A 21,655-nucleotide genomic window follows, 5' to 3' on the forward strand; every position below is an offset into this window, starting at 1 on the left:
TGGCTAAATCCTATACACTGCTCCTTTAAAAAAAAAAAACATTGTTCCAACACTTCACTGAAGCTCTACAGTAAGAGAAATAATCAAAACCCCAAACTTTATGGCTGCGTTATTTCATGCAGGAGAATGTATATATTTTCACCCCTTCTGCATCATTCTCACATTTTCATTAAACAGAGTTTTATCATCTTTATGGGAACTGTGGAGGCACTGCTTGGCGCACAACATAAATGTGTAAATACGAACCCACCTGTGGGCACTTCAGAGTTTAAGAGGATACAAAAGGTTGGAGAAATAAATAGCAAATGAAAACCTCAGAGGACATTTTTCATTGCTGCCTCATGAAATATCCTTGTTTGGAATTATGCACATATATAAAAAAGGTGAGAAACACCTCACCCTCTCTTGCAAAGACTACAGTTAATCATCTGTGTGTGGCAGCGCTGTCACCTCCCTCTAACAGCGACAGTAACACTGGTGAATAATGATTATAGGCAATAAAAAACAGAGTTGGTAAATGCACTTTTATTACAATCCACATGTGCTGGTTGCTCCAAATGGAAAGTGAAATGGGACAAACAGAGCAAAGTAATACAGTGATACTTTCAGACCAAACCACAGTACAAAAAGGGCATCAATATGTACAATATATTCATGTACAAAAAAGCTATTTTACACACAGGTATGAAAAAATCATACATCTTTGACAAACTGTAGTATTACAGAGACAATACAGGCAACAGTGTATAGTTTTAAAACAGTTTACAAAAGCCTCAGAAGCTTTTGGAGATGGAGTATGCACTCTCTTTGACATGCATATCAACTTTGTTTTCTTTTCTTTAAGTAAACTGTCCTTTTTTCCCCACATATACTCATAATATACATTCACTCTCACATACACTTACACACAACCAGACACTGAAACACACACTGCGTGTTAAATAAGCATCCATTCATTGATCTCTCTGTCTGTCAGAGTTCAGTCTGGAACAGAAATGGAGGTCTGAGCATAAATCAGGTGGCATCTTGGACCAGGAAACAGGTTGAGAGGCTCCTTCAGAGGACGATTCTCTGTTTCCTCTTGACGGTATCTCAGGCACTCCAAGGCAAGTCTTTAAGTCTTCAAATTAAATCAAGAGTCTGATGAGTCTTTCAGTCAAACAGCATGCACTCGCTGCTTTTCATAGTTAATAAGGTCAAAGACGACAGCACAGTAACACCTGTGACCCCTCTACTTAGCAGCCTTTGCTCCTCAGGTGTTATCAGGTGCCATCTGAGCACATAAAGGTCAAAGGGTCAGCCCCATTTTCACAATTGCAACAGTGACACAGTGCAAGAAACTGGAAAAAGGTCACCGTGAGTGAGAGAGTGCGAAGAACGCAAAATGAAAAGTAAAGAAAAGCTCCTCAGAGGCCGAAAAGTTCAAAGGTCAGGCTTCCAGTTCCTGGTTGTCTGTGTAGTGGAAGCGGTTCAATTTCTCCCTCTCCCGGTTTGAAATGTCCAGTTTGGGGGCGTGGGCTGGCTTCAGTGCCGGAGACGGGTGCGAAGGTGCAGGGGAGGGTGGCAAGGTGAGTTCAATCTCCTCGTAGCAACGTGACACTGGGGCAGGAGGCGCTGGAGGGTGTGCGAGAGGGGTGGCAGGGGGCAGGAGGGGCACGGGACGGTCCACGTTTCTGATGAGGGTGACAAACTCCCTCTGGTTGTTGATGCCTTCTTCCTGTGGGACAGCCTGCTGCTTTTTCCGCTTTCGGTGGAGGTGGGAGAGGATGAAGGCGCAGGTGGCACAGCCACAGACCGTCACTAGAGCTAAGACGCCCACCAGGATGATGTAGAAGCTGACACCCCCGTGTGTCGTGTCAGACATGGCACCTACAGACATGGAGGCAGAGACAGAGAGGGTAGACCAAACCTCATCAGAGACTTTGTACTTTTTTAACACACACACACACACACACACACACACACACACACACACACACACACACACACACACACAAGACTTACCTGGACAGTGTTGACCAATGCACGAATTTTTGAGGCTCATGCACTCGTTGCCATAGTAACCCTCAGGGCATGCACACATGTATCTGCCCTCTGTGCTGTAACAGGGAACCCCCTGCTGGCAGGGGTTGGGATTGCACAGATCCAACGCTATCTGAAATCATGGAGAGGAACGAAAGAGTTGCAGTTTAACGGACAGTGTGACATTAATTTTGTCAAATCTGTGTTAAACAAAAATTGACAGTCATCTTTATTTTGCTCCCCTTGTTGGAGCATTAATATGTGGCTACTTTTTTATTGCAGTTGTGCTGATTTGTTAATGTAGTTTTTCTGATTAACAGTTTACTGCCAACCAAGCTGTAACACTGGGTTTCTAAAACTAATGTGTTACTGCAACAACATTCGAAGTAAATTAATTTACTATTGGGTGAACTGTTAAGTATTTAGTTAACAGATATATTTAGTGAACTCTTTTAACATTCACTTTTGTAGACTTTGTGCATATTTACTAGATTAATAACTGTGTCATACTTCCTGTGGGGACTTAACGTTGCTGATGATGCTTTCTGTCTTCTAATCCAATCTGACAGCTTGTCAAATTTGTTGCCCAGTATTGTTGGAGTAGTAAGGCAGAAGATATTATTGTTAGGCCACTGATCATGGTTGTCATGGCCCGTCAAGCTACCTGAGATTAAGTTTATTTGTCATCCCCGTGTTTCCTGTTTTATTTTGGTAGCCACTGTCTCGTCTCATTTCAGATCCAAGTCCTGTCAAGTTAACCTGCTTTGTGATTACTTGCCCCGCCCTAATGTGTTTCACCTCATGTGTCTCATTGTCTCCCTCAGCTTAGGTTTTCCTCCCTTGTTGCCAGATCATTTTTACCTTTGAGTGAGAGTTCCAGCACTTTCTTGAGTGTGTTTTGACAATTTTTTGCCTTTTGACCACCCGTTTTTTGTGTCCAATTGGATACTTTTGCCTGTTATTGATCACCAGTGTAGCAACCTGAGCCTGATTAAAGCCCTGAACTTTTATCTGAGTCTGTGAGTCTGCTTTGTGAGTCCATCTCCAGTTTGTGCTTGACAATGGTAACCTGTTCAAATTGAGACATCTGCCTCAGTGTTTAGCAAATTAAAGGCATTCATCATCTCAGTATTTATTTTTTACATATGTGGGTATATGTATGAGTATTTTTGTGCACCGTATAGTCTCCCAGACATTTTCCAAATTCTAATCCTTTTTTGCCAAGTCTTTCAAGGGTTTTTATGTACCTTACTGGTGCAGTTTTTATTATCAGTATACCATTAAATATAAATAGGTCCCTCACTTTGGAGCAGCTCAAATCTAATAAACAGTAATGTAAACTAAATTTCATTAAGATCATCTAAATAGCGTAATATATTTTTTGAGTGTATTATTAATGTTTTTATTGGTTTTACATTTCTTTTTCCAACTACACTTAATTGAATCTATGGTGTTTTCCAAATCAAAGAGGGCTCTGAGTTCTTCCTCTACTGAGTTTTAGCACTGTATGTCTTTCTGTGAAGCTTTTTTTATTTAGCAGATTAAGGTAGTCTAAAGCAAACACGAATGACGGTCATCTCACCTCACAGAAGACTCCTGAAAATCCTGTTGGACAGTTGCAGGTGACGGTCTTTCCATCCTTCTCCACACACTGTCCTCCATGCAGACAGGGGGCGCTGTCACAAGGACTCGGACCAATTTGGCAATATTTCCCCGAGAAACCAGGTGGACACAAGCATCTGGACCCTGACACCTGGTCCTATGCGGGACAGAATATAGTGAGAGTTACTTATATTGATGTAAAACAGAGAGAGCATCGATTATAGATAGTGAGAGTGACAGTGAGAACAGTGACAATATCTCTACAGTGAATATGAGTGCCATGACTGATATGCAGAGATGACAAGCAAATTAGACAGAGAGAGAAAGGCAGCACAGCCAGGACTCTCACCTCACAACGGCCGCCGTTCAGACACAAACCCTGACAGCTGCTGTTCCCTAGAAATCAGAGAAACCAGACACTATATTAACCTGTCACATAGAGATAGGACATGTCTGAACAAAGTCATAAGAAATGTACTTAATGATGTTGCATCAAAGTGCAAGCAGAGAGTCAGATTGCACCTAACAGGAGACGCTCAACACACTCTTTTTGGTAAGTGTTACATTCTCAGTGTATTTCATTGAAACTGTGACAGATGACTGATAGAACTGGACTTGGAGTGAAATGATCTCCAGCCCACAGGGACTCTGGGCTGCAGGGGAACTGCTGTTTAAACACAGTCCAGTGAGGCTCTTCATCTTTCACTCCCTGCCAGAGGACGATCACTCTTTCCTTCCTTCCTTTATTCCTTTCATTTCCCTTTTATACTCACGTATGTCACAGTTAGGCCCCGTCCATCCAGGAAGGCAGTCACACAGGTATCCACCGATCAGGTTGCGACAAGAGCGGGCGTGGACGCATATACTCATTTCACACTCATTGGTGTCTAAAGGGAGGAAGAAAACGTTTTTAAAAATAGATCTGATGAAGAACATCTTATCTCTACTTGGGATTTTACATCTAATGTCTCTGATAGATCGAAACCAGGGATAAACTGAGCTGCTGCTACACCTGTTACTGATTATTCATTCACATTTTGTTGCAATAGCACAGTAATAGAGAGCCCTTCAGACCCTAAACATCCCTTAGCAATCCCACTCCACCCTTAGCTCCCTGTGAGCTAGCTAACTATGGTTTATAGTGCTATAGGACAGTGGTTCCCAAGTGGTGGGTCGCAGTCCACTCTGAATGGACCTCAAGTGGGTCGCAGACGTGTCAGGTTTGTAAAAAAACACGCTTTATTTTTAAGTGAAGTGAATTTCTGGCACAAAGCTTTTACTCTGAAGTGCCATTTCCTGCTGTACAGTGAGTGACTAATGGTTAGCTACTTGACAGAGACAGCAAACTAGCTGGACAACATGGCCAAATGCAAGTATGACGCTGAATATATTGGTGTGCATTTTCAGATACAGAGCCTACATGTGTGTTCACATACCCCAGTATTCACATACACATATACAACAATACGTGGCTTATAAATTAAAATAGAATAAAATAAATATTAGGAATTAAAATCAATAAACAAAATAAAAATTGACATATGATATCATAGATAAAATGCAGGATAGGTCATGTTATACAAGATCTTAAGTGCTATTCACCCTCTCAGTGATTATTTGGCTTGATGATAATAACCAGCTAACCAGAGGAGTGACAGCATAAATTCTTAAAGAAAGAAATAAGCAGTTGTCAGTGATTAAAGAACTTCATAGCTGAACAGTGAGCAGTGAGAACTTTATCTTTTCCAGGTCTAGCAAAGACTGTATATTATGGAGCCAAGAGGTGTAAGACAGTGGTGTTCAGTGTAGGAGGATTCTCCTGTGAGCTATCAGGGAGGTGAATGAAATTACATTTGCTTGTTTCACTGAAACCTGACTGCCCTGTTCATGAATACCAAAAATGGGGATCATTGTGGATGACTCAATTGTTAGCTCTAATACCTCTGAAATAACCTCAAAGAAGTGACTCCAACATTCAGCCAGTTTTGGGCATTACAAAAACGTGAGTAAGATGACAGTGTGATTGTGAGTATCTTTCTCAGGAATCGATAATATCAGGGTACGTCCTTGATAATCTGGATTTACTGTAAAGTGCCCTGTGCAGAAGTTTAAACTGATAAACTAGTGGTTTATTTCTTTAAGTGCCTGCTCTCACAAAGTGTCTGACAAAGACACCCTTCTGTTTCCTATTCTGTCTTTATTTCAATGAAGGCAGGTGGTGTGCCTTCGGTTATAAAGTCATACAGATAGGAGACATGACGATTTGTCATATGGTGTAAGGTGATCAACTCCAGTGGAGAGTGGGGTATTTGGGAATGACGGTGTGGAGAAAGTGTCGAATTTGAAAGGTCTGACTGCTGGAGATTAAACGCAGCAGACAGATGGGCAAAGCTGGCAAACTTCCCTTCGTCGTAGAGGTCACCTTACTTGTTTGTTCCAGAAAAAAAAAAAACATGGGGTTGATTTTTAGCTCACTTAAATAGGTCATTTTTACAAATTGGTGTAGCCAGGGGGAGTGTATTCCAGTTGAGGTGATGCTAAATGTGCTGCCAGAGTTTTAGTGTGGATATGATTACCGGACTGGAACTATACTGTCTCAGTTTGAATAGTCTGCAGTGACACACCAAAGCTTTTAGAGAGCTGGAATGGCAGAAATGTGATTCGAGCTGGCACCGGTGAGTGTGTGGGTTGAAGGGCCAATATGCAATCTTTTGCATATTGGCTGCCCAGTAATAGCGCTGTAGACTGGGAAGTCCCATTCCACTCTCTGATTTAGGTCGCTGTAGCAGCGGTTTGTTAAGTCTCAGGGCTTTACTTCCCCATATGGAAGGAGGAAACCAGAGATTCAGTCTTATGGAAGGAGGATTTAGGAAGGAATAGAGGCAGATATTAGAGTAAGGAAAGGTACCTTGGCAGAATATTCATTTTAATGCACTGTGTCTGACCTGCTAACGTAATATGTAAACTGTTTCACCCCTAAGGTCTTCTTTTACATTATTTGTCAATACTGAAAAGTTATTTTCATGCAGCTCACTAACAGTGCGAGCAATGTTGATAACCAAGTATTTCATCCTTTTTACTTCTACATGGACATGCAACATTTTGTCTACAAATAGTCTTGCTCATATAACACAGCATGATATCACTGGCACACCGCCATGTCCGGAGGCATTATGTTTTCGGGTTGTCAGTCTGCCCATCCTGTTTTCATGAACACAATATCTCATAAATGCCTTGAGAAAATTTCTTTAAATTGGGAAAAAAATGTGAACAACTGTTGGGAACAAATTTCACGGTCAAGGACCTTGCGTCCAGCCAATTCTCGCAAACCCAATATTTCAAGAAGGCTTTAAGGGATTTTTTCTCATCTGGCTCAAATGTTCACCTGAACTCATAAATGAACTGATGAGAATTTTGTTGTTGAAGGTCAAAGGTCAAAGTCACTGTGACCTCACAAAACATGTGTTTGGCCTTAACTCAAGAATTGATGGGCTAACTGTGAAAAAAAATTCACACAAATGTCTTGATGGGATAAAATGATGAAGTGATGACATTTTTTATCTCAAAGGTCAACTTCACTGTGACACCGTAATGTTCTGCATAAACACTTTTCTAGCCGTTATTCAGTGTCATAACATTTGGTCAGAAACTAAATTAGTAACTGTAATTTTAGGTGTCCATTTTGAAACTATGGTGATTGTACAGATGAGTGGTTCCCAAGTTTGTAAAAAACACACTTAATTTTGAGTACAGTGAATTTCCAGCACAGAGACTTTATTTTGAAGGGCTGTTTCTTGCTGTAGAGTGAGCGACTAACAGACAGATACTTGACAGAGACAGCAAACTTGCTCAACGACACAGCCAAATGAAAGTATGACACTGAATGTATTAAACTGTGTGGACCTTAAACTAATGACTAAGAGGAAATCTGGACCCCGTGGCTGAACCAGTTGGGAACCACTAGTATACATCGTCTATGCTGCCAGATTGAAGATGTGTGTGAAGCATCTATGTTTTAAAATATGTAACTTTTTTTGCAGCAACATTCATATTTAAAGCACTGTCAACTGTCATGGCTGCATATGAATCTGGACAGACATGAATGGTAATCTGTAACTGCGCCTTGACTGGATGCAGTAATTTAATTATTGTTCTGCTATGTATTATTATTTATAGGTTGCCATTTTGGTAGTTATTATAGAGGTAATGAAATTACATTACACACAAAATATCAGTATTGACCCAATTTATTATCAAACCAAAATATTAGTCTAATGTTGTTGGAGGACTCACCAACAACACTGTGCTAATTAAACTTCTCACTGAAATGAGATAAAACATCCAATAAAACTAGTAAATTTAATCCTGCATGTCTCCTACGGGGCCCCCGACAATCTTTAGCCACCTGTTAAATTCAATTTTGAAGTGGATGCTTGAATTGAGCCATGAAGCAGGAATCTGCTCAATACATAACAACACTCGGAGACAGAGCGCTCGCCCTTTATCAAATATAATGTTAACAATTGAACACTACATCCAAAGTAATGCCTTGCAGCATCTTCTTACATCGTCTCTGTTTATGCGCAGACCCCCCTGCTGCACCACTGCTTTAGTTAAGTGCGTGTGTGCCCATTCCCACCCTCTGTCGCACTGGGAGTGTAAAAAGCCAGAAACCCCTGAGGGCTTGGCTCTGATAGCAGGAGAAGGAAGATTAGAAAGAAACGCTGAATGAATAAAGAGGAAGTAGTCAGTCAGTTATAGGTAATCTAAACCTGTTAGAGTCACTGAGAGGCCTATTAGGATTTCGCATCGGGGGAGTGTATATGTATGTGTGTGTATGTGTATGTGTGTGTGTTATCTATGGAAAAAGCCTGCGGATTCTGCTTGCAACTGGAGAAAATGTGGGGACAGAAGTCGTCCAATAAAAGAGTGAAACTGATAGAAAGTATAATTGCCTTTCCCCATTTGAGGCACTACTGACGCTCTGCCTCTCGGCTCAGGCTATAAAGAGTTTTATCACTTGTGTTTGAGTCCTGTGCATGTGTGTGTGTGTGTGTGTGTGTGTGTGTGTGTGTGTGTGTGTTATACTGTGAGCTACTGACCTGTGATGTGGAACTATGGGGGGATTATCAAGTGTCAGAGTGACATATCACTGTAACACAGAGGAGTAGGAGAGGCTGTCAGACTGAAATATGTCTCACTTTTTACTTCATAACCCGCAAGCTAAGCCACTGTATGTGTGTATATACTATGTCCTGTGTGTGTGTGTGTGTGTGAACCTATACAATATTCCTGATGCTGTACTATCTAACACAACAACCCTGAGGGAGTATACTTGTCAATATGAGCGAATGCGGCCCAAAGAGACGTGACAGTGCATTTAGAGAATACTGATTCACAGTCACGATGGGCTGATAGGAGAATTAAAATGCCATGGGCTTTTTCTGCCCCTATAATTTGTGCTTTAAATGCATATTTCACTTCAAATGGAACACATAATCACATATTGCTCGTTGAAACGCAGCTTTTGAAACCAGCCGTGAATCACAGATTGATTTAGCTTGTTAGAGGATCAGTGTTAAAAATCCTAGGAATAGATTCCTTTGAAGATGATAAATATCAAATTTTCTCATTAGTAGAACTCTGTATAAACAACTGTGGTGACTTACTTTAATGATGAAAAATTATTAACGCCACAAAACCCCAGTGTGCTTAACTTTTGAAGCATTACACTGGAAAAGAATCTCAGATGAATTCCCTTTAAGCCCCTTTGCTCTTGTCATTTGTCGGGTTAAGATTAAAATGCAGTATCTTATTGACTAGCTGTGCAATACACAGTTCTGGCTTTAAATTGTCTTGGTCATCCATCTCTAAAAGTACTATTTGCATTTCTGTTTTGCTTTGAAGTTCCTTGCTTTGCTTACATTACCTTTACTGATGGCTGGGCTATACAATTGAAATCAATATTACAGTAACAATAAGGATAATAAGGACAATAAAGGTTGCCCAATTGCCTGGGGTACATAAAAGGCCATGTCAGACTAGTAAATCTTGCAAAAAGTAATTAAACACATTGTTTTTTTGAGGAATGAATGATGGAAGTTGCTTGGGAGTGAGACATCTCCCTTCCCTCTCATCTCATCTCATTGGAGCTGCAAATGCGCAGTACCAATTGAACACTTCTGACAAAATGGCGGCAAGTAAAGATCTGAAGAGCGAGCAAACATTTCAGCTATTCTGGGAACAGGAGTTTAGTTGGGTGGCGTTAAGAATGTGGGTGTAACGCCAACATATAATGCACGGTTTGCTACAAGTTTGAGAGCAAGGCAAATAAAACAGGGTTGTTTTTCAAAGGCACATCAAGTTTATGATTAAACGTGACAATTCATTTTTTTTTCTTTGTTGTTATTTGATAACCTTTAATAAATTAAGCAGTTTGTAAAGGGGTAAGTAGATTTCTTATCCACTTGCCTAATTACCTGAAGTTAAAAAAAACTTCAATGCAGAACTCTGATATGGTATATCACAATATGAAAAATATGCAAAATAACAAAATACAAAATAACTGAACGGATGTTCAACCAGTGAACTGAATTCCATCGTTAAGCATCAGGCTACATGAAACCTTTTTCATATGTGTCCAACAAAACCTTCAATAGCCACTGTAGTTAGGATTTCCAATTGAAATGCCCAGAACATGGTAAATGGACTACACTTGTATAGCACCTTTCTAGTCTTCTGACCACTCAAAGCACTTTTTACACTACATGTCACGTTCACCCATTCACACACTGGTGGCCGAGGCTACTGCACATGGTGCCACCTGCTACTCAGTAAACATTCACATGCTCTCACACACTGATGGAACAGCCATCAGGAGCAGTCTGGGGTTCAGTATCTTGCCCAAGGACACTTCGACATGTGGAGTGATCGAACTGTTGATCCTCTGATTGGTGCTCTACCTCCTGAGCCACAGCACCAGCTGCTTAATAGAAAGTTTAGTGAGACTGTTTTGTCACTAGCTATTTCCAAAGTCACTGAATGGTCCTTGTGTAAATAATTCATGAGCTGTCAATAGCTGTAAATAATTTAATTTACAGTCATCGATATGGATAAGAGAAATTTGTAGGATGATAACATGACATTTTTTGATTTCGTGGATTCAGGAAAGCATATCCCCATTGTGTTTTGATATATGATATAGTCATGCTTTCATTTAAACTCTTTTCCTGCAAAATTTGTGGATATGGGCAGGAGTTTTAAACCTGGGAAAACTTGCTACAAATAGGCAATAGACTGCTATTCTATTGCCAGTGGACTAGAGCAGTGTACACGGCTCTGCAATAGATGAATCTTGTTTTTTTTAATGGTGTGTAACATTTGACGTCACAGACGCACCAGAAAACAGGTAAGTAAACAGCAGAGAGCAGCAGGGATGCCAGTGAAAATGTTAAAGTGTTTGCTTCGTTATTATATGTTACTTATTCAGTCTCTCTCAACTCTGTGCTGACTAATTTAGAACAATGTGTGAATTAGAGCATCCAGCTGGCTGTCACGTTTCCATTGCTGCATGAAAGCCGATCAGAGCTAAAAATCCCTGACTACTGCAGAGTTATTTGTCCTGGGAATAAATGCCAATTATAAATTTTCCCGCTAAAGACAAAAACCAGATGTTAGTTAGATGTTAGTGGATATTTTTGTCCAGTATGAAAGAGGCTATTTAGAAGAACAGGCATAGCTGGCTCCATTACTCAGAGGCAGTGGCCTTATGAATGTACATATATATATAAAATGCATTGTAGCTGTTTAACTCTGACCCACTGACCCAGCTGGCACGTCCTGCCGGTCCATCCAGGTGGGCAAAGGCACCGGTAACCTCCAGGAGTCTCTTGACATGTTGCTCCACGTCCACAAGGGCTGCGATCACACTGCCTCACCGCTGGGAAGAGAAAATATTTCACATGAACTACTGGTCTGTGTAATGGGAATCTGTGTGTGAATATCAAAGAGATCATTTTGTGCGTGTGTGTGTCACTGTGTCTGTGCGATGCCACCATGTGGACATGTGTGATCTGAACATTGGTATGCGGATGCTTTGGCTGCCCGTGTTTTCATTCTCGTTTCTGCTGCTCTGGTTTCTGTGCAAACAGTGATAAATACAACCGTCTGCTGCACGTACATGGCTGTCACCTCAAACCTTTCCCAGAGAGGAGGGATGAACCAGGGAATTTAAATAAAAGAAAAGATGATGGGATGTAAAATAGAAATAGAAAAATGGGGCTGCCATGCCTGGTTCCACTGCTCTGAAAAGGAAGTATATACAGATAAAGAAACAGAGGGAACGTGAGGAAAAAGAGCACAACACAAGCTCTTATTTTAGGGGTTAACCGTGCATGACTTCTTATTCCACATGACATATTTGTGCAGTAGTGGCATCATAACTTTTCCCATGCATGACTCTGTGGTATACATCTTTCGGTCAAGAGCCCTCTGTCTCTCTCATAACCTCTTCTCATTTACCTAACCTTGCAGAACAACCATTTTCCATCCTCCTGACCCCCGACTCTAACCCTGAGCAATAATAACCCAGCCAAGCTAGCGGCACTTCTCCCAAAACTAGACAGAGAATTCATAACAAACAAAGAAGCCTTTAATTAATATTGGTTAAATATATAAATCTACGTCTGAAAGCAGAGCTGTGTTGTGGTTATGGTTGTCATTCCCTGCAAGCCTGACAATCCTCTCACTGTGTATTCCCCGGAGAGACCCACATAACACATACAGAGACAGAGATAGACCGCCTCCCGGACTGCTGAACAAGCCAACAACAAATAACAAGAACAAAAATAAACCTTTTATTCCTCTGTTTGTCCCTCTCCTCTTATTCTCTCCCTCTCTTGCTGTAATAAAAGTGTTTACATGCCAGCGATCGACCTGCAGCTGTTTATCCTGATCGAGGTGAAAGCCGAAGATGTGGAACGTTGCTTGTTTACACACGCAGCTCTGACAGACCGTAACCTGTGTGATCCAATCTCACCTGTAGCCACACACACACACACACACGCACAAACTAACACAACACGAGCTCAAACCTGCTGTATACATAAGTCTCTCACACAAACACATGGACAGACAATGAGTGAGCCCAAGACGGACTGTTGTGACAGCTCGGTTGTTAATTAGTGGCCAAAAACATGACACTTGAAAACATGGAGGTGAGGGATCTAACCAGATGTGAGTGCTGCTGTCAAATATTAGTGGCGATTGTAGTTGTAATATAGTGTGTACTCAGGATCAATATGTACACAAATCAGAGGTAATGACAAATGTGTCTGTAGAAGCTGACTTATTTAGTCTTTTGATGGCTGCTTAGTGTCACCCTAAAGGGTTACTCCATCTTATTTACCCTTACAGGATCACTTTACTCATCATTACTTTTCTCAGCCCATAAAAAAGAGCTTAATGTCCACTGCGGCTGTGGAGGCTTCCTATAGTTTGAGACAATAACCCGGACAATGCCATCAAAGATAGCTTGGATTGTGGGATTGTGATCATGGGAAATGTATGATCCAGCATTTCTGAGCTTGACTCAGACCTGTGATTAAGATTCAATTTTTACTATTCTTTAAGTTTTAGTCAACCTTGAATTGTATTATTCGGAATACAACAATGTACCGCTATGTTTCTTTGTTTCTTTTATCCTTCCTCAGTGTTGTCTCTAGTTTCTTATGTCATTGGCATGCACTCCTCTTAAACCCTTTTCTTGGATTACATGGCCAAGAGGCCAGGGGCCGTGTTCACAAAGCTTCCTAGTATTAAGAGTTTCTCCTAGCAATGAAATTCCAAGAAAAATTCTTCTTCTCTGAATTGTGACGTTTTCTTAGTATTTCTCCTTAAAGTTAAGACCAGGTCCTTGTAAAGTTCTTCACAGAGCATCTTAGACCTTAAAAGAAAAAAAACTGTCATGAGCAGGGAGGAGGACTTTTAAGAGGCTTAAGAGTTTCTTAATCAGAGGAAAAAATAGTGCAAACACACAGAGGTCGGAGAAATATTCTCCAAATACTGGATGAGAGTGGGTAAATGAAATGCCATAGATTAGATTTTGCAGGGATAATATTTGTGGTCGATCTAATTAGGGATATGTGCGCCTTTCCCACCTAACACAATATCATTATGATGCCAGAAATAAAAATGATGACAACAATGAGATATTTGAAAAGCTGGAAAAATGCAACAGTGCAGCAGTGATGACTGGTCTGTCTCAACCTTCCATCAGCAGTGATCACACTAACACTGACAACACTTTCACAGTCAGCAGTTCATTACATTTCCACTCGGTGTCCACACCTTGCAGTCTCACAAAAGGGTGTGTCTGTGACAACCAATCACATCTGTTAAAAGCAAGCATCACACCTAGCAACGGGGTCAACCACACCTCCTCACTAAGGTAAAAGTTTCTGTCCCTTCCTTGTTCAGAGTTGCTCTGAGAACTTCCCGAAATCACTCCTAAGCTAGGCCTCCTTACTAAAAGTTTATAGTAAGGAGGCCTATTTAGCTTTTCTGATTTTTCTGTCACAAGTTACAATGTCGGATGTTCATATGAAATGTGGCCAGAGTGTCAGATAATGAGGTAAACTTATGTAAGAGCAATCCCTGTGAAAACATCAGGCTTCACTATGCTCTGGATACTCTGTTTCCAATTTTTTTCAAGACAACCCAACATCAGCTTGTGACAGATTTCTTTATACGATTGTAGAAAACAAGTCTATTGCCAGTGATCAGCACCTCATTATAAGTCTTGGTGTGTGTTACTTTTATATTTCAAGGATTTCTTTATTTGATCATCTACTCCAGGCACACTACTGCAAGTGTTTATATTATGTAACCTACACTGCTACATGTAGCTACATGCTAACGTCGGCGAAACATGTAATCTTGGTTGCCACCATCGTTAATTTCTCCCCAATTTTGGATCTTGTTCTTGTAGGAACATGTCAGGTTTAGATGCTTTTATTGGTGTTTTTTCTACAGTAGAAAGTGCCGCGATACTGCAATGACAGTGCAGAGACACAGAGTTGGTGCCTGTGACTGCAGACCCAGAAGACCTAGAATCAGAGCAGTCTGGGCTTTTTTGGGAGGGGGGCCTACAGAGAAGGAGCTAAAATGGAGTCTTCTCAGACAGAGGGTGAATACAAGTGTTCCAGCACAGACAGTATGAGGAAAATAGAGTGTTTTTTGAACGTTGCAGCATGTAAACACATTCAAGTAGAAATCCAAAATAGAACATTCACAGTAGAGTCCTTGTGACGGCCAAAGTTAGACAGTCTAGCACTGCATATCTTTGGGAGAAACATCACACTGTTGTACAGCAAACCAACATCACCACAACCGATGGGGACAAATGCCAACAACAACATGTCATTCCTGTTCCAAACACAAGTGTGTATTGTCTCAGTGTTTATCAGTGGCTTAGTTTACTCGCAGAGTAACAAAATCTGATAACATCACACTCATCTGGCAGACATCTTGGTCCCAAAACAATTCCCGCCCCCATGCACATACATCATGAGGAAACCGGATGTCACTGCACAAATTATCACATGTGGGATTACAGTCTGTGCTGACAGTATTTATGTGTCTGCATGTGTCTAATGGGATGACACTGTAGGGAAGAGGACTAGTATGCAATTGATAGTCTTGCAACTTTTGTACTTTTATTTCCTTCCTCTCTTTTTCGTCTTTGTGTTTCAGCTATGAGTAATGCTTTCTCCATGTTTATCATTACATTACTGGCACCTTTAAGGCTACGTTAAGTTACAAGCACATCTGGCCCTATACTGATTTTTGTTTTGCTGTCATGTGACACAGATCTGATTTTTTCCAATCAGATCTGGGGCATATGTGGTCTTAAATCCAATACGTATCCAATTGCAGGCTGTGTGACAGTGCAGTGAGAACGTATTGGAATTCATGTGTATTTTTCCCATACCGCCACGGCTTTTCTACGTCATACTTCACTGCACAGACTCGAATCACTCATCATTCAGTGTCGAGGCAGTGTGTTGAAAATACTGAAGGCTTCTGTAGCCGTACCGCTGCTGCATTAGGCTGCCCCAGTCCCCAGCCAATAGAGCCTGACTACCAGATGCTTTCTGACAGGGACAGCTTGCTTACATGCCATGACAGCATTGTCATGAGGTGCTGACAGAGATATTGAAATATGCCCCTGGACATCCTAAAGTTTTGGAGAAACTGTTCCTCTTCCCAGCCTCACCCACACATTTCTCCACACGCAGAATGCTAATAAAGCTAGTGGACCAAAAGTCAATTTGTACGACAGCCTGAAAACAAAAGCCCTTTGCTCCAAAGGGCTATTCACACGTGGCTAATTATTATGCAGACTGATGTCACTGGACCTTCTTACTATGGTGATTATTCAGGAGATGAAGCTTGCACCCCTATGCCATTCTTTTTGTTTCCCCAAAATGCCGATCTCGCAAATGTGATGATTATGTGAACATGCGTGTTGTTACTGGTTGCATGTGAGATGTTCATACTGATGTCAGTTATGGGTCACTTCAAACATTAATATGAACTGTCTAGGTAGAAAGATTAGATCAGGGGAAATTGAGCATTAAGCACTGTAATATTAACGTAGCCCAAACAGCAGCCACACTTGTCTGATCAGGTGCTTGTGATGCATTCTGCTGGCATTTGTGAGCTCTAATCCACCTTATGAATCTTGACTAAGTCTGGATGTATCTCGATGCGAGACACTGATCGTTGTCTGAATGAAACAAGAGTAAATCACGAGACAATGAACCCTTAATTCACTGCCATTAAAAAGCACTTAACTCTCGGTTTCACCTCTGTTTATTTTAAATTAAGAGTTGATCGAAGGTGCTTCACCTAACCTTTTGTTGGCAATGTAAATACATGCATACACATACACACACACGCACACACACACACACACACACAAAGTCAGACAGAGGACGAGACAGACCACTGATTGCTGATGATAGTGTTTGTGTTCAGACTAATTTAGCTTCCTTTGTCGGATTGATTAGAGTCACTCACTGGCTTTGTTCCAATAACAACCAATCACAGACAATCTCACACTGTCCAGTCCCTCACCGAAAAGGTCTGTGTGTGTGCGTGTGTGTGTGCGTGTGTGTGTGTGTGCGTGTGTGTATGGCATTGACAATCACCATCAGCGCAGGTATGTCCGGTCCAGCCTTCGGTACAGGTGCAGCTGAAGCCTGTCGGGTCTTCCACACAAGTTGCTCCGTTCATGCACGGGGAGGACAAACACGCATGCTCCACTGATGAGAGGGGAAAAAGACGTATCGTATGATCAGCTAAAGAATAAAGCTGCGATGTTCAGGTACAGATTACTGTAGCATATATATTTTTGCCTATGTGCTGTTGTGTCTATTAGTTATAGTAGTTCTTTTTAATGTTGTACACATTTATCTAATAACTTCCCTCTTGTTTTCTCTGTCCATCTCTTACTTATATAGACAAACAACCTGGACTTACCGATGTCACAGTTGCGTCCTTTGAAACCTTCCTGGCACTCACAGTGGTACTCATTTGGCTCTGTGTTAGTGCAGGTCCCTCCGTTCTTACAGGGCTGGTGGGTGCCACAGTAGTTCAGATCTGAAGACGTTTAAAAAAAAATGCTGATTAAAGTTTGCTTTGATATTTCAGTACACAGCACAAAACAGCATAAAAATAAAAGGCAAAGAGAGCAAAAGATAAAGGAATGAGGATGCAGATGGATCCAGGTTCACTGGATCAGCAGCACACACACACACACACACACACACACACACAGGCTGAAGTGTATCCAGGTCGGCTCAGTGTGCTGACTGTGCAGGCCAGTAGCTGCAGGGCTTGTTGTCTCCAGTGTTAAGGCTGATTAAAGCTTTCTCTAATGATCTCCTCCGAGCTCACAGTCTCTTTGTCTCACCACAGCTCTTTACAAAACCGCTCTGAATACACAGAAACAGCTTAGGACCCCACCTAGCTGAGAGCGTCCAGCCCCGCTCACATTCACCTTACCCAAGGCTATCACCTTTCCTCTGCACAATACACCATCCTGTGGGCTCCCGGATCCCAGCTCCCACACTGAGACAGAGGTGGGAGGTGGGCTGGTATATTCTGGGATAATGTTGGAGGAACTTTGATACAGTGTGGTGGGAAAAGTTAAGGCATGGAGGGTGAAGCCCTGAAGGAGTTGTGAAGGTGTGTGAAGAACCAGGCCTCACAAACACACGTTTCTGTCTGAGTTTGTGAACATCATACAGTGCAACAAACGGCAAATGTCTTTCATCTTTACGCAGATGACACAGTTCTCTACTTTCTGAGCCTTGGTGTGGAAAACACTGTTTAAAATGCTAATGGTGAAATAAAACTCTGAGGAAAAATAAATACAGGTATGCCTTAGTATTTGGCTCAGTGATTGATTCATGTCTCTAGTCTAATTTATAGTGTATAGAGCAATTTGCAAATTGAATTTCCTTTGGGTTATAGAGTAAAAAAATTGGTTAAACATTGTTTTTTTGTGCCTGAGAGAAGAGCAACATCTACAATAAAAAAAAACATGGTTATGTTTGGTGCTCATTTTGGCCAAATGACGGGGCTCAATCACGGATTTCAAAGCAATCGTCTGCTCCAGTTATATAATGAGGATATTAAATTGAACCAAAGAAGGGAAACAGATCAACAACCACAAATTAAATACCCATGTTAGTACATCTGGGCTTTTTCCCCCTTCTTACTTCAAAAAATCCTTCAAACTCAAATTCAATTCTGACCTTTGTCACACAGCAGTCCTCCCCAGTTGACGTCACACACACACTGCCAGGGCTCGGTGCAGCTTCCGTACACACAGCCAGGGAACGTCACACACTGGTCACACAGAGGGCCCTTCCAGCCGTAATGACACCTGAAGAGGAAGAGCAAAGAAACATCTGATCGTGTCATGTTTGTATATACTGATAATAACTGTTGTGAATCTGTGCTTTTAGTCACTTTATGTTCATACTGAAGCAGTACAAGCTAATATAAATGCTGAAGGGAGAGATGCTTTTCTATTCTAATGACTATTGCGGAATTTAACCTGTTGATGCTTTGGAAATGTCAACTTATATTGACATTATATAACATAATGTCACTGTTTATATGCAGCTTTCAATGTACAACAAGACCGTGCTTCTCTCTCCCACTAAATCAATTACCTGCGCCTTGCTAATTCAACCTCTGCCTCATAAATTGAACCACCTGCTCTGATCTATATAGGTGTGTCTAACCCTTTCTCCTGTTTGTCTCAGTTCTCACGACCCCTCCCCCCAAACCCCGTTCTTCTCCTCTCTTCCTTCTCAGCAGGGTGGCATGGTGGCTCAGCCGCTAGCACTGTTGTCTCAGAACAAGAAAAACCTGGATATGAACCCGGGGGATGACAAAGCCTGAAGCCTGAATTGACTCAGTTCAACGCCTTTTCATTCCTCTCTTCAACCCCCTATCGTCCCATTGAACTGGACCCTCACCCCATGTTTCCCTCATCCTGTAGTCATTCCAAATAAAACTACGTTCATAGCGTACATATCTTTGTTAGTGAAAATTTAGTAGTTCTATTTGTGAAGAGAGTGTCCATCGCTCTAGTGGAAATAGCCCATCAGTGCAAACCAGCAGCACCTGCTTGCTGCTGCAGGGTTTCAGACACTTGGGATTCAAACTCCAGACATGTAATCCAGGCTAAAGTTTAAAAACAACATCATATGAAAATTGCATTTGGCTACACTGGAAATACAGGGCATCATCTGTGAGGAAGAGAGCATCCAGAAAAGGTTGAGGAAATTACAGCAGGCTTCATAACCCTGTCATAAGTTTAAAGTGGAAATAGACAAGTTTGCTTCTTTAAATTATCATTATGAAGAAGATGCTGATACATAATGTAAGGGCTTCACTATTCAACACTGTCTGCCACTGATCACTGACACATGATCTCCTCACTACTCATCTTATTTTGATGCTTTGGTGTCAAAATATGGTGACCTTTGTGTTGTATCTTGATGCAGAAGGGGTCAGTGGTTAGGTTTAAGGGTCAAAACTACTTGGTTAAGATTAGAAAAAGACCAAACTAGACTTTGTGAGTTGACTCACGTGACAAACAACTGACTTTTAGTTTCACACGTGACATGAATACACATCTTATGGGTCAAAGTCCTGTGCTTGTTGGACCAGTCCACCTGAACAGACTTTTTCTGACCACTAATTATGAAAGCTCAGTGTGTTTCATAGAGATGTTAACGGGTGACCCAAAGTTATAATAATGATGCTAGCGACACTGCCCAAGAGGTGTATTTTGACGCCCTGATCTCCCGGGAAAATAAAGGCTCAATTTATGGCACAAAGGAAGTGCACGAACCACTGCGCAATCAAAACAGGAAGAGGATAGTGCTTTTGTTTTCCCTGGTGACTATTAGTAGCTATCCCCAGAAAGTATCAGTGTAGGTTCATTGCAGTTACTGTCCCGGTAGTGGAAATGGTGGATGGTGAACAACTGAATTGTGAAAAGCAAAATGTAGTGTATCCTGAAGTTGTTGGTAGTTGCTAGGCTCTGAGGATATAGGAAAGCGATCTGGTTGTCTCTGTGAAAGCGGTCTGCTTCATAAGTGCCGACGGTGGAAATAATTCAGTTATCAATTATTAAATTTAATTTTCTTAAGTGTTCCTCTGACTCACTTGCATTCTCCAGGTGCAGTACATGAGCCGTGGGCCTGATGACACCCCTGCCTGCATACCGCTGTGAACGAAACATGCACAAAAAAAGAGAGCTATTAGATAAAACAGTAACCATGAAACAGAGATGACACTCAGTTGAGGGCGTTAAAATCTGCCATCTACACTGAATACATCGAGATCACCGCCAGTCAACACAAAACAAGCCCAGATATCATCAGATATGCAAAACACACACATAGCTGTGCAACATAACACAAGTGATGTAAAGGAGACGACACATGTGGGTAGGCTACTGTCACCTCAACAAAACCTCAGTTAACCCTGATATTTGTTTGTGAGATTATATACATCAGCAATCAGCTCAAAGTTTCCAGAAGGACACTGAAAATTCCCGAACTTCATCATGGTCAGTAACCTGCAGGGGGTAACAGAGGGATCTTTGCTAATTTTTCACACTTCCTGCTTCTCTGCAGTCCAATCAGCAACCTGCTGAGGAGGAAGTCAGATTTAGTGAGACACGGGCGGGATGGGCAAGGCTGCAGGATGTCTGTAAACTAGCTGCGTGTCCTTCAGGGTTCCCATGGTTTCCACTCTGGTTTCCTCCATTCACTTTTACCAGTGCAACACGATGGCAGCGCTCCGAGGTCACGCAGCGAGGTCATCCAGCTGATGAGTCACAGACAGACGGAGTATGATCCCATACACACACACAAACACACACACACTGTCCACTGAAGCTCACTGACATGTATTAACTGATGTAAAGCAGCATGTCAGTGTGATGAGTCCTAAAGGTTATCGGAAGTGATATTATCAGGAGCAGATATGTATTTATTCTTCTTCTCTGTGAAAATCGTCCTGAGGTTTTCGGCTGCCAAAGGGGTTTTGGAAAGCGAGGACACTCATAAAGTTGATTCTAACTTGGTCACGTGGCTGTTTGAGAACTACAATCTGCTAAAAGTGTTAGTACATACGTGCGTTTGCGTGAATCTAAAACAACACATTGCCAATTAAAGCTGATGACAGTGGTTTGTGGGTCAAGTTTATTTTAACAGCCCTTAATCACAATAACAGTTTCGAAGTCCTTCGGAGGCCAACATTAGGAAGGAAAACAACCCTCATGGAAAAACCTTTTAAGAAACCGGGAAAGGATCACTATGGAGGAAACCCCCGTCCAGGATTAGTGGGAAAATAAACGGAAAGCAATAACATTTTCTATTCCTTCTCACCAGTAGTCTTAAATCACCCCGAGGAAAATATTAGCAGAATGTTCTCTAGT

The 21,655-nt window shown here is 41.6% G+C and overlaps 1 protein-coding gene across 1 annotated transcript in view; it reads right to left on the reverse strand.

The window, feature by feature from the left end:
* Positions 1-523: 523 nt before the first annotated feature.
* Positions 524-21,655, reverse strand: part of LOC125889349 (protein jagged-1b) — a 65,063-nt gene continuing 43,931 nt past the window's right edge. The window contains exons 5-14 of the mRNA XM_049577230.1: positions 20,377-20,437; positions 18,447-18,577; positions 17,167-17,286; positions 16,836-16,949; positions 11,450-11,563; positions 4,398-4,511; positions 3,974-4,020; positions 3,605-3,781; positions 2,005-2,155; positions 524-1,869 (exon numbers count right to left, since the gene is read on the reverse strand). Coding sequence (XP_049433187.1) covers positions 1,430-1,869; positions 2,005-2,155; positions 3,605-3,781; positions 3,974-4,020; positions 4,398-4,511; positions 11,450-11,563; positions 16,836-16,949; positions 17,167-17,286; positions 18,447-18,577; positions 20,377-20,437 — 1,469 coding nt within the window. The 3' untranslated portion in view covers positions 524-1,429. The remainder of the gene's footprint in view (positions 1,870-2,004; positions 2,156-3,604; positions 3,782-3,973; positions 4,021-4,397; positions 4,512-11,449; positions 11,564-16,835; positions 16,950-17,166; positions 17,287-18,446; positions 18,578-20,376; positions 20,438-21,655) is intronic.

The sequence above is a fragment of the Epinephelus fuscoguttatus genome, linkage group LG5 (assembly GCF_011397635.1).
Source record: "Epinephelus fuscoguttatus linkage group LG5, E.fuscoguttatus.final_Chr_v1".
Classification (NCBI taxonomy): domain Eukaryota; kingdom Metazoa; phylum Chordata; class Actinopteri; order Perciformes; family Serranidae; genus Epinephelus; species Epinephelus fuscoguttatus.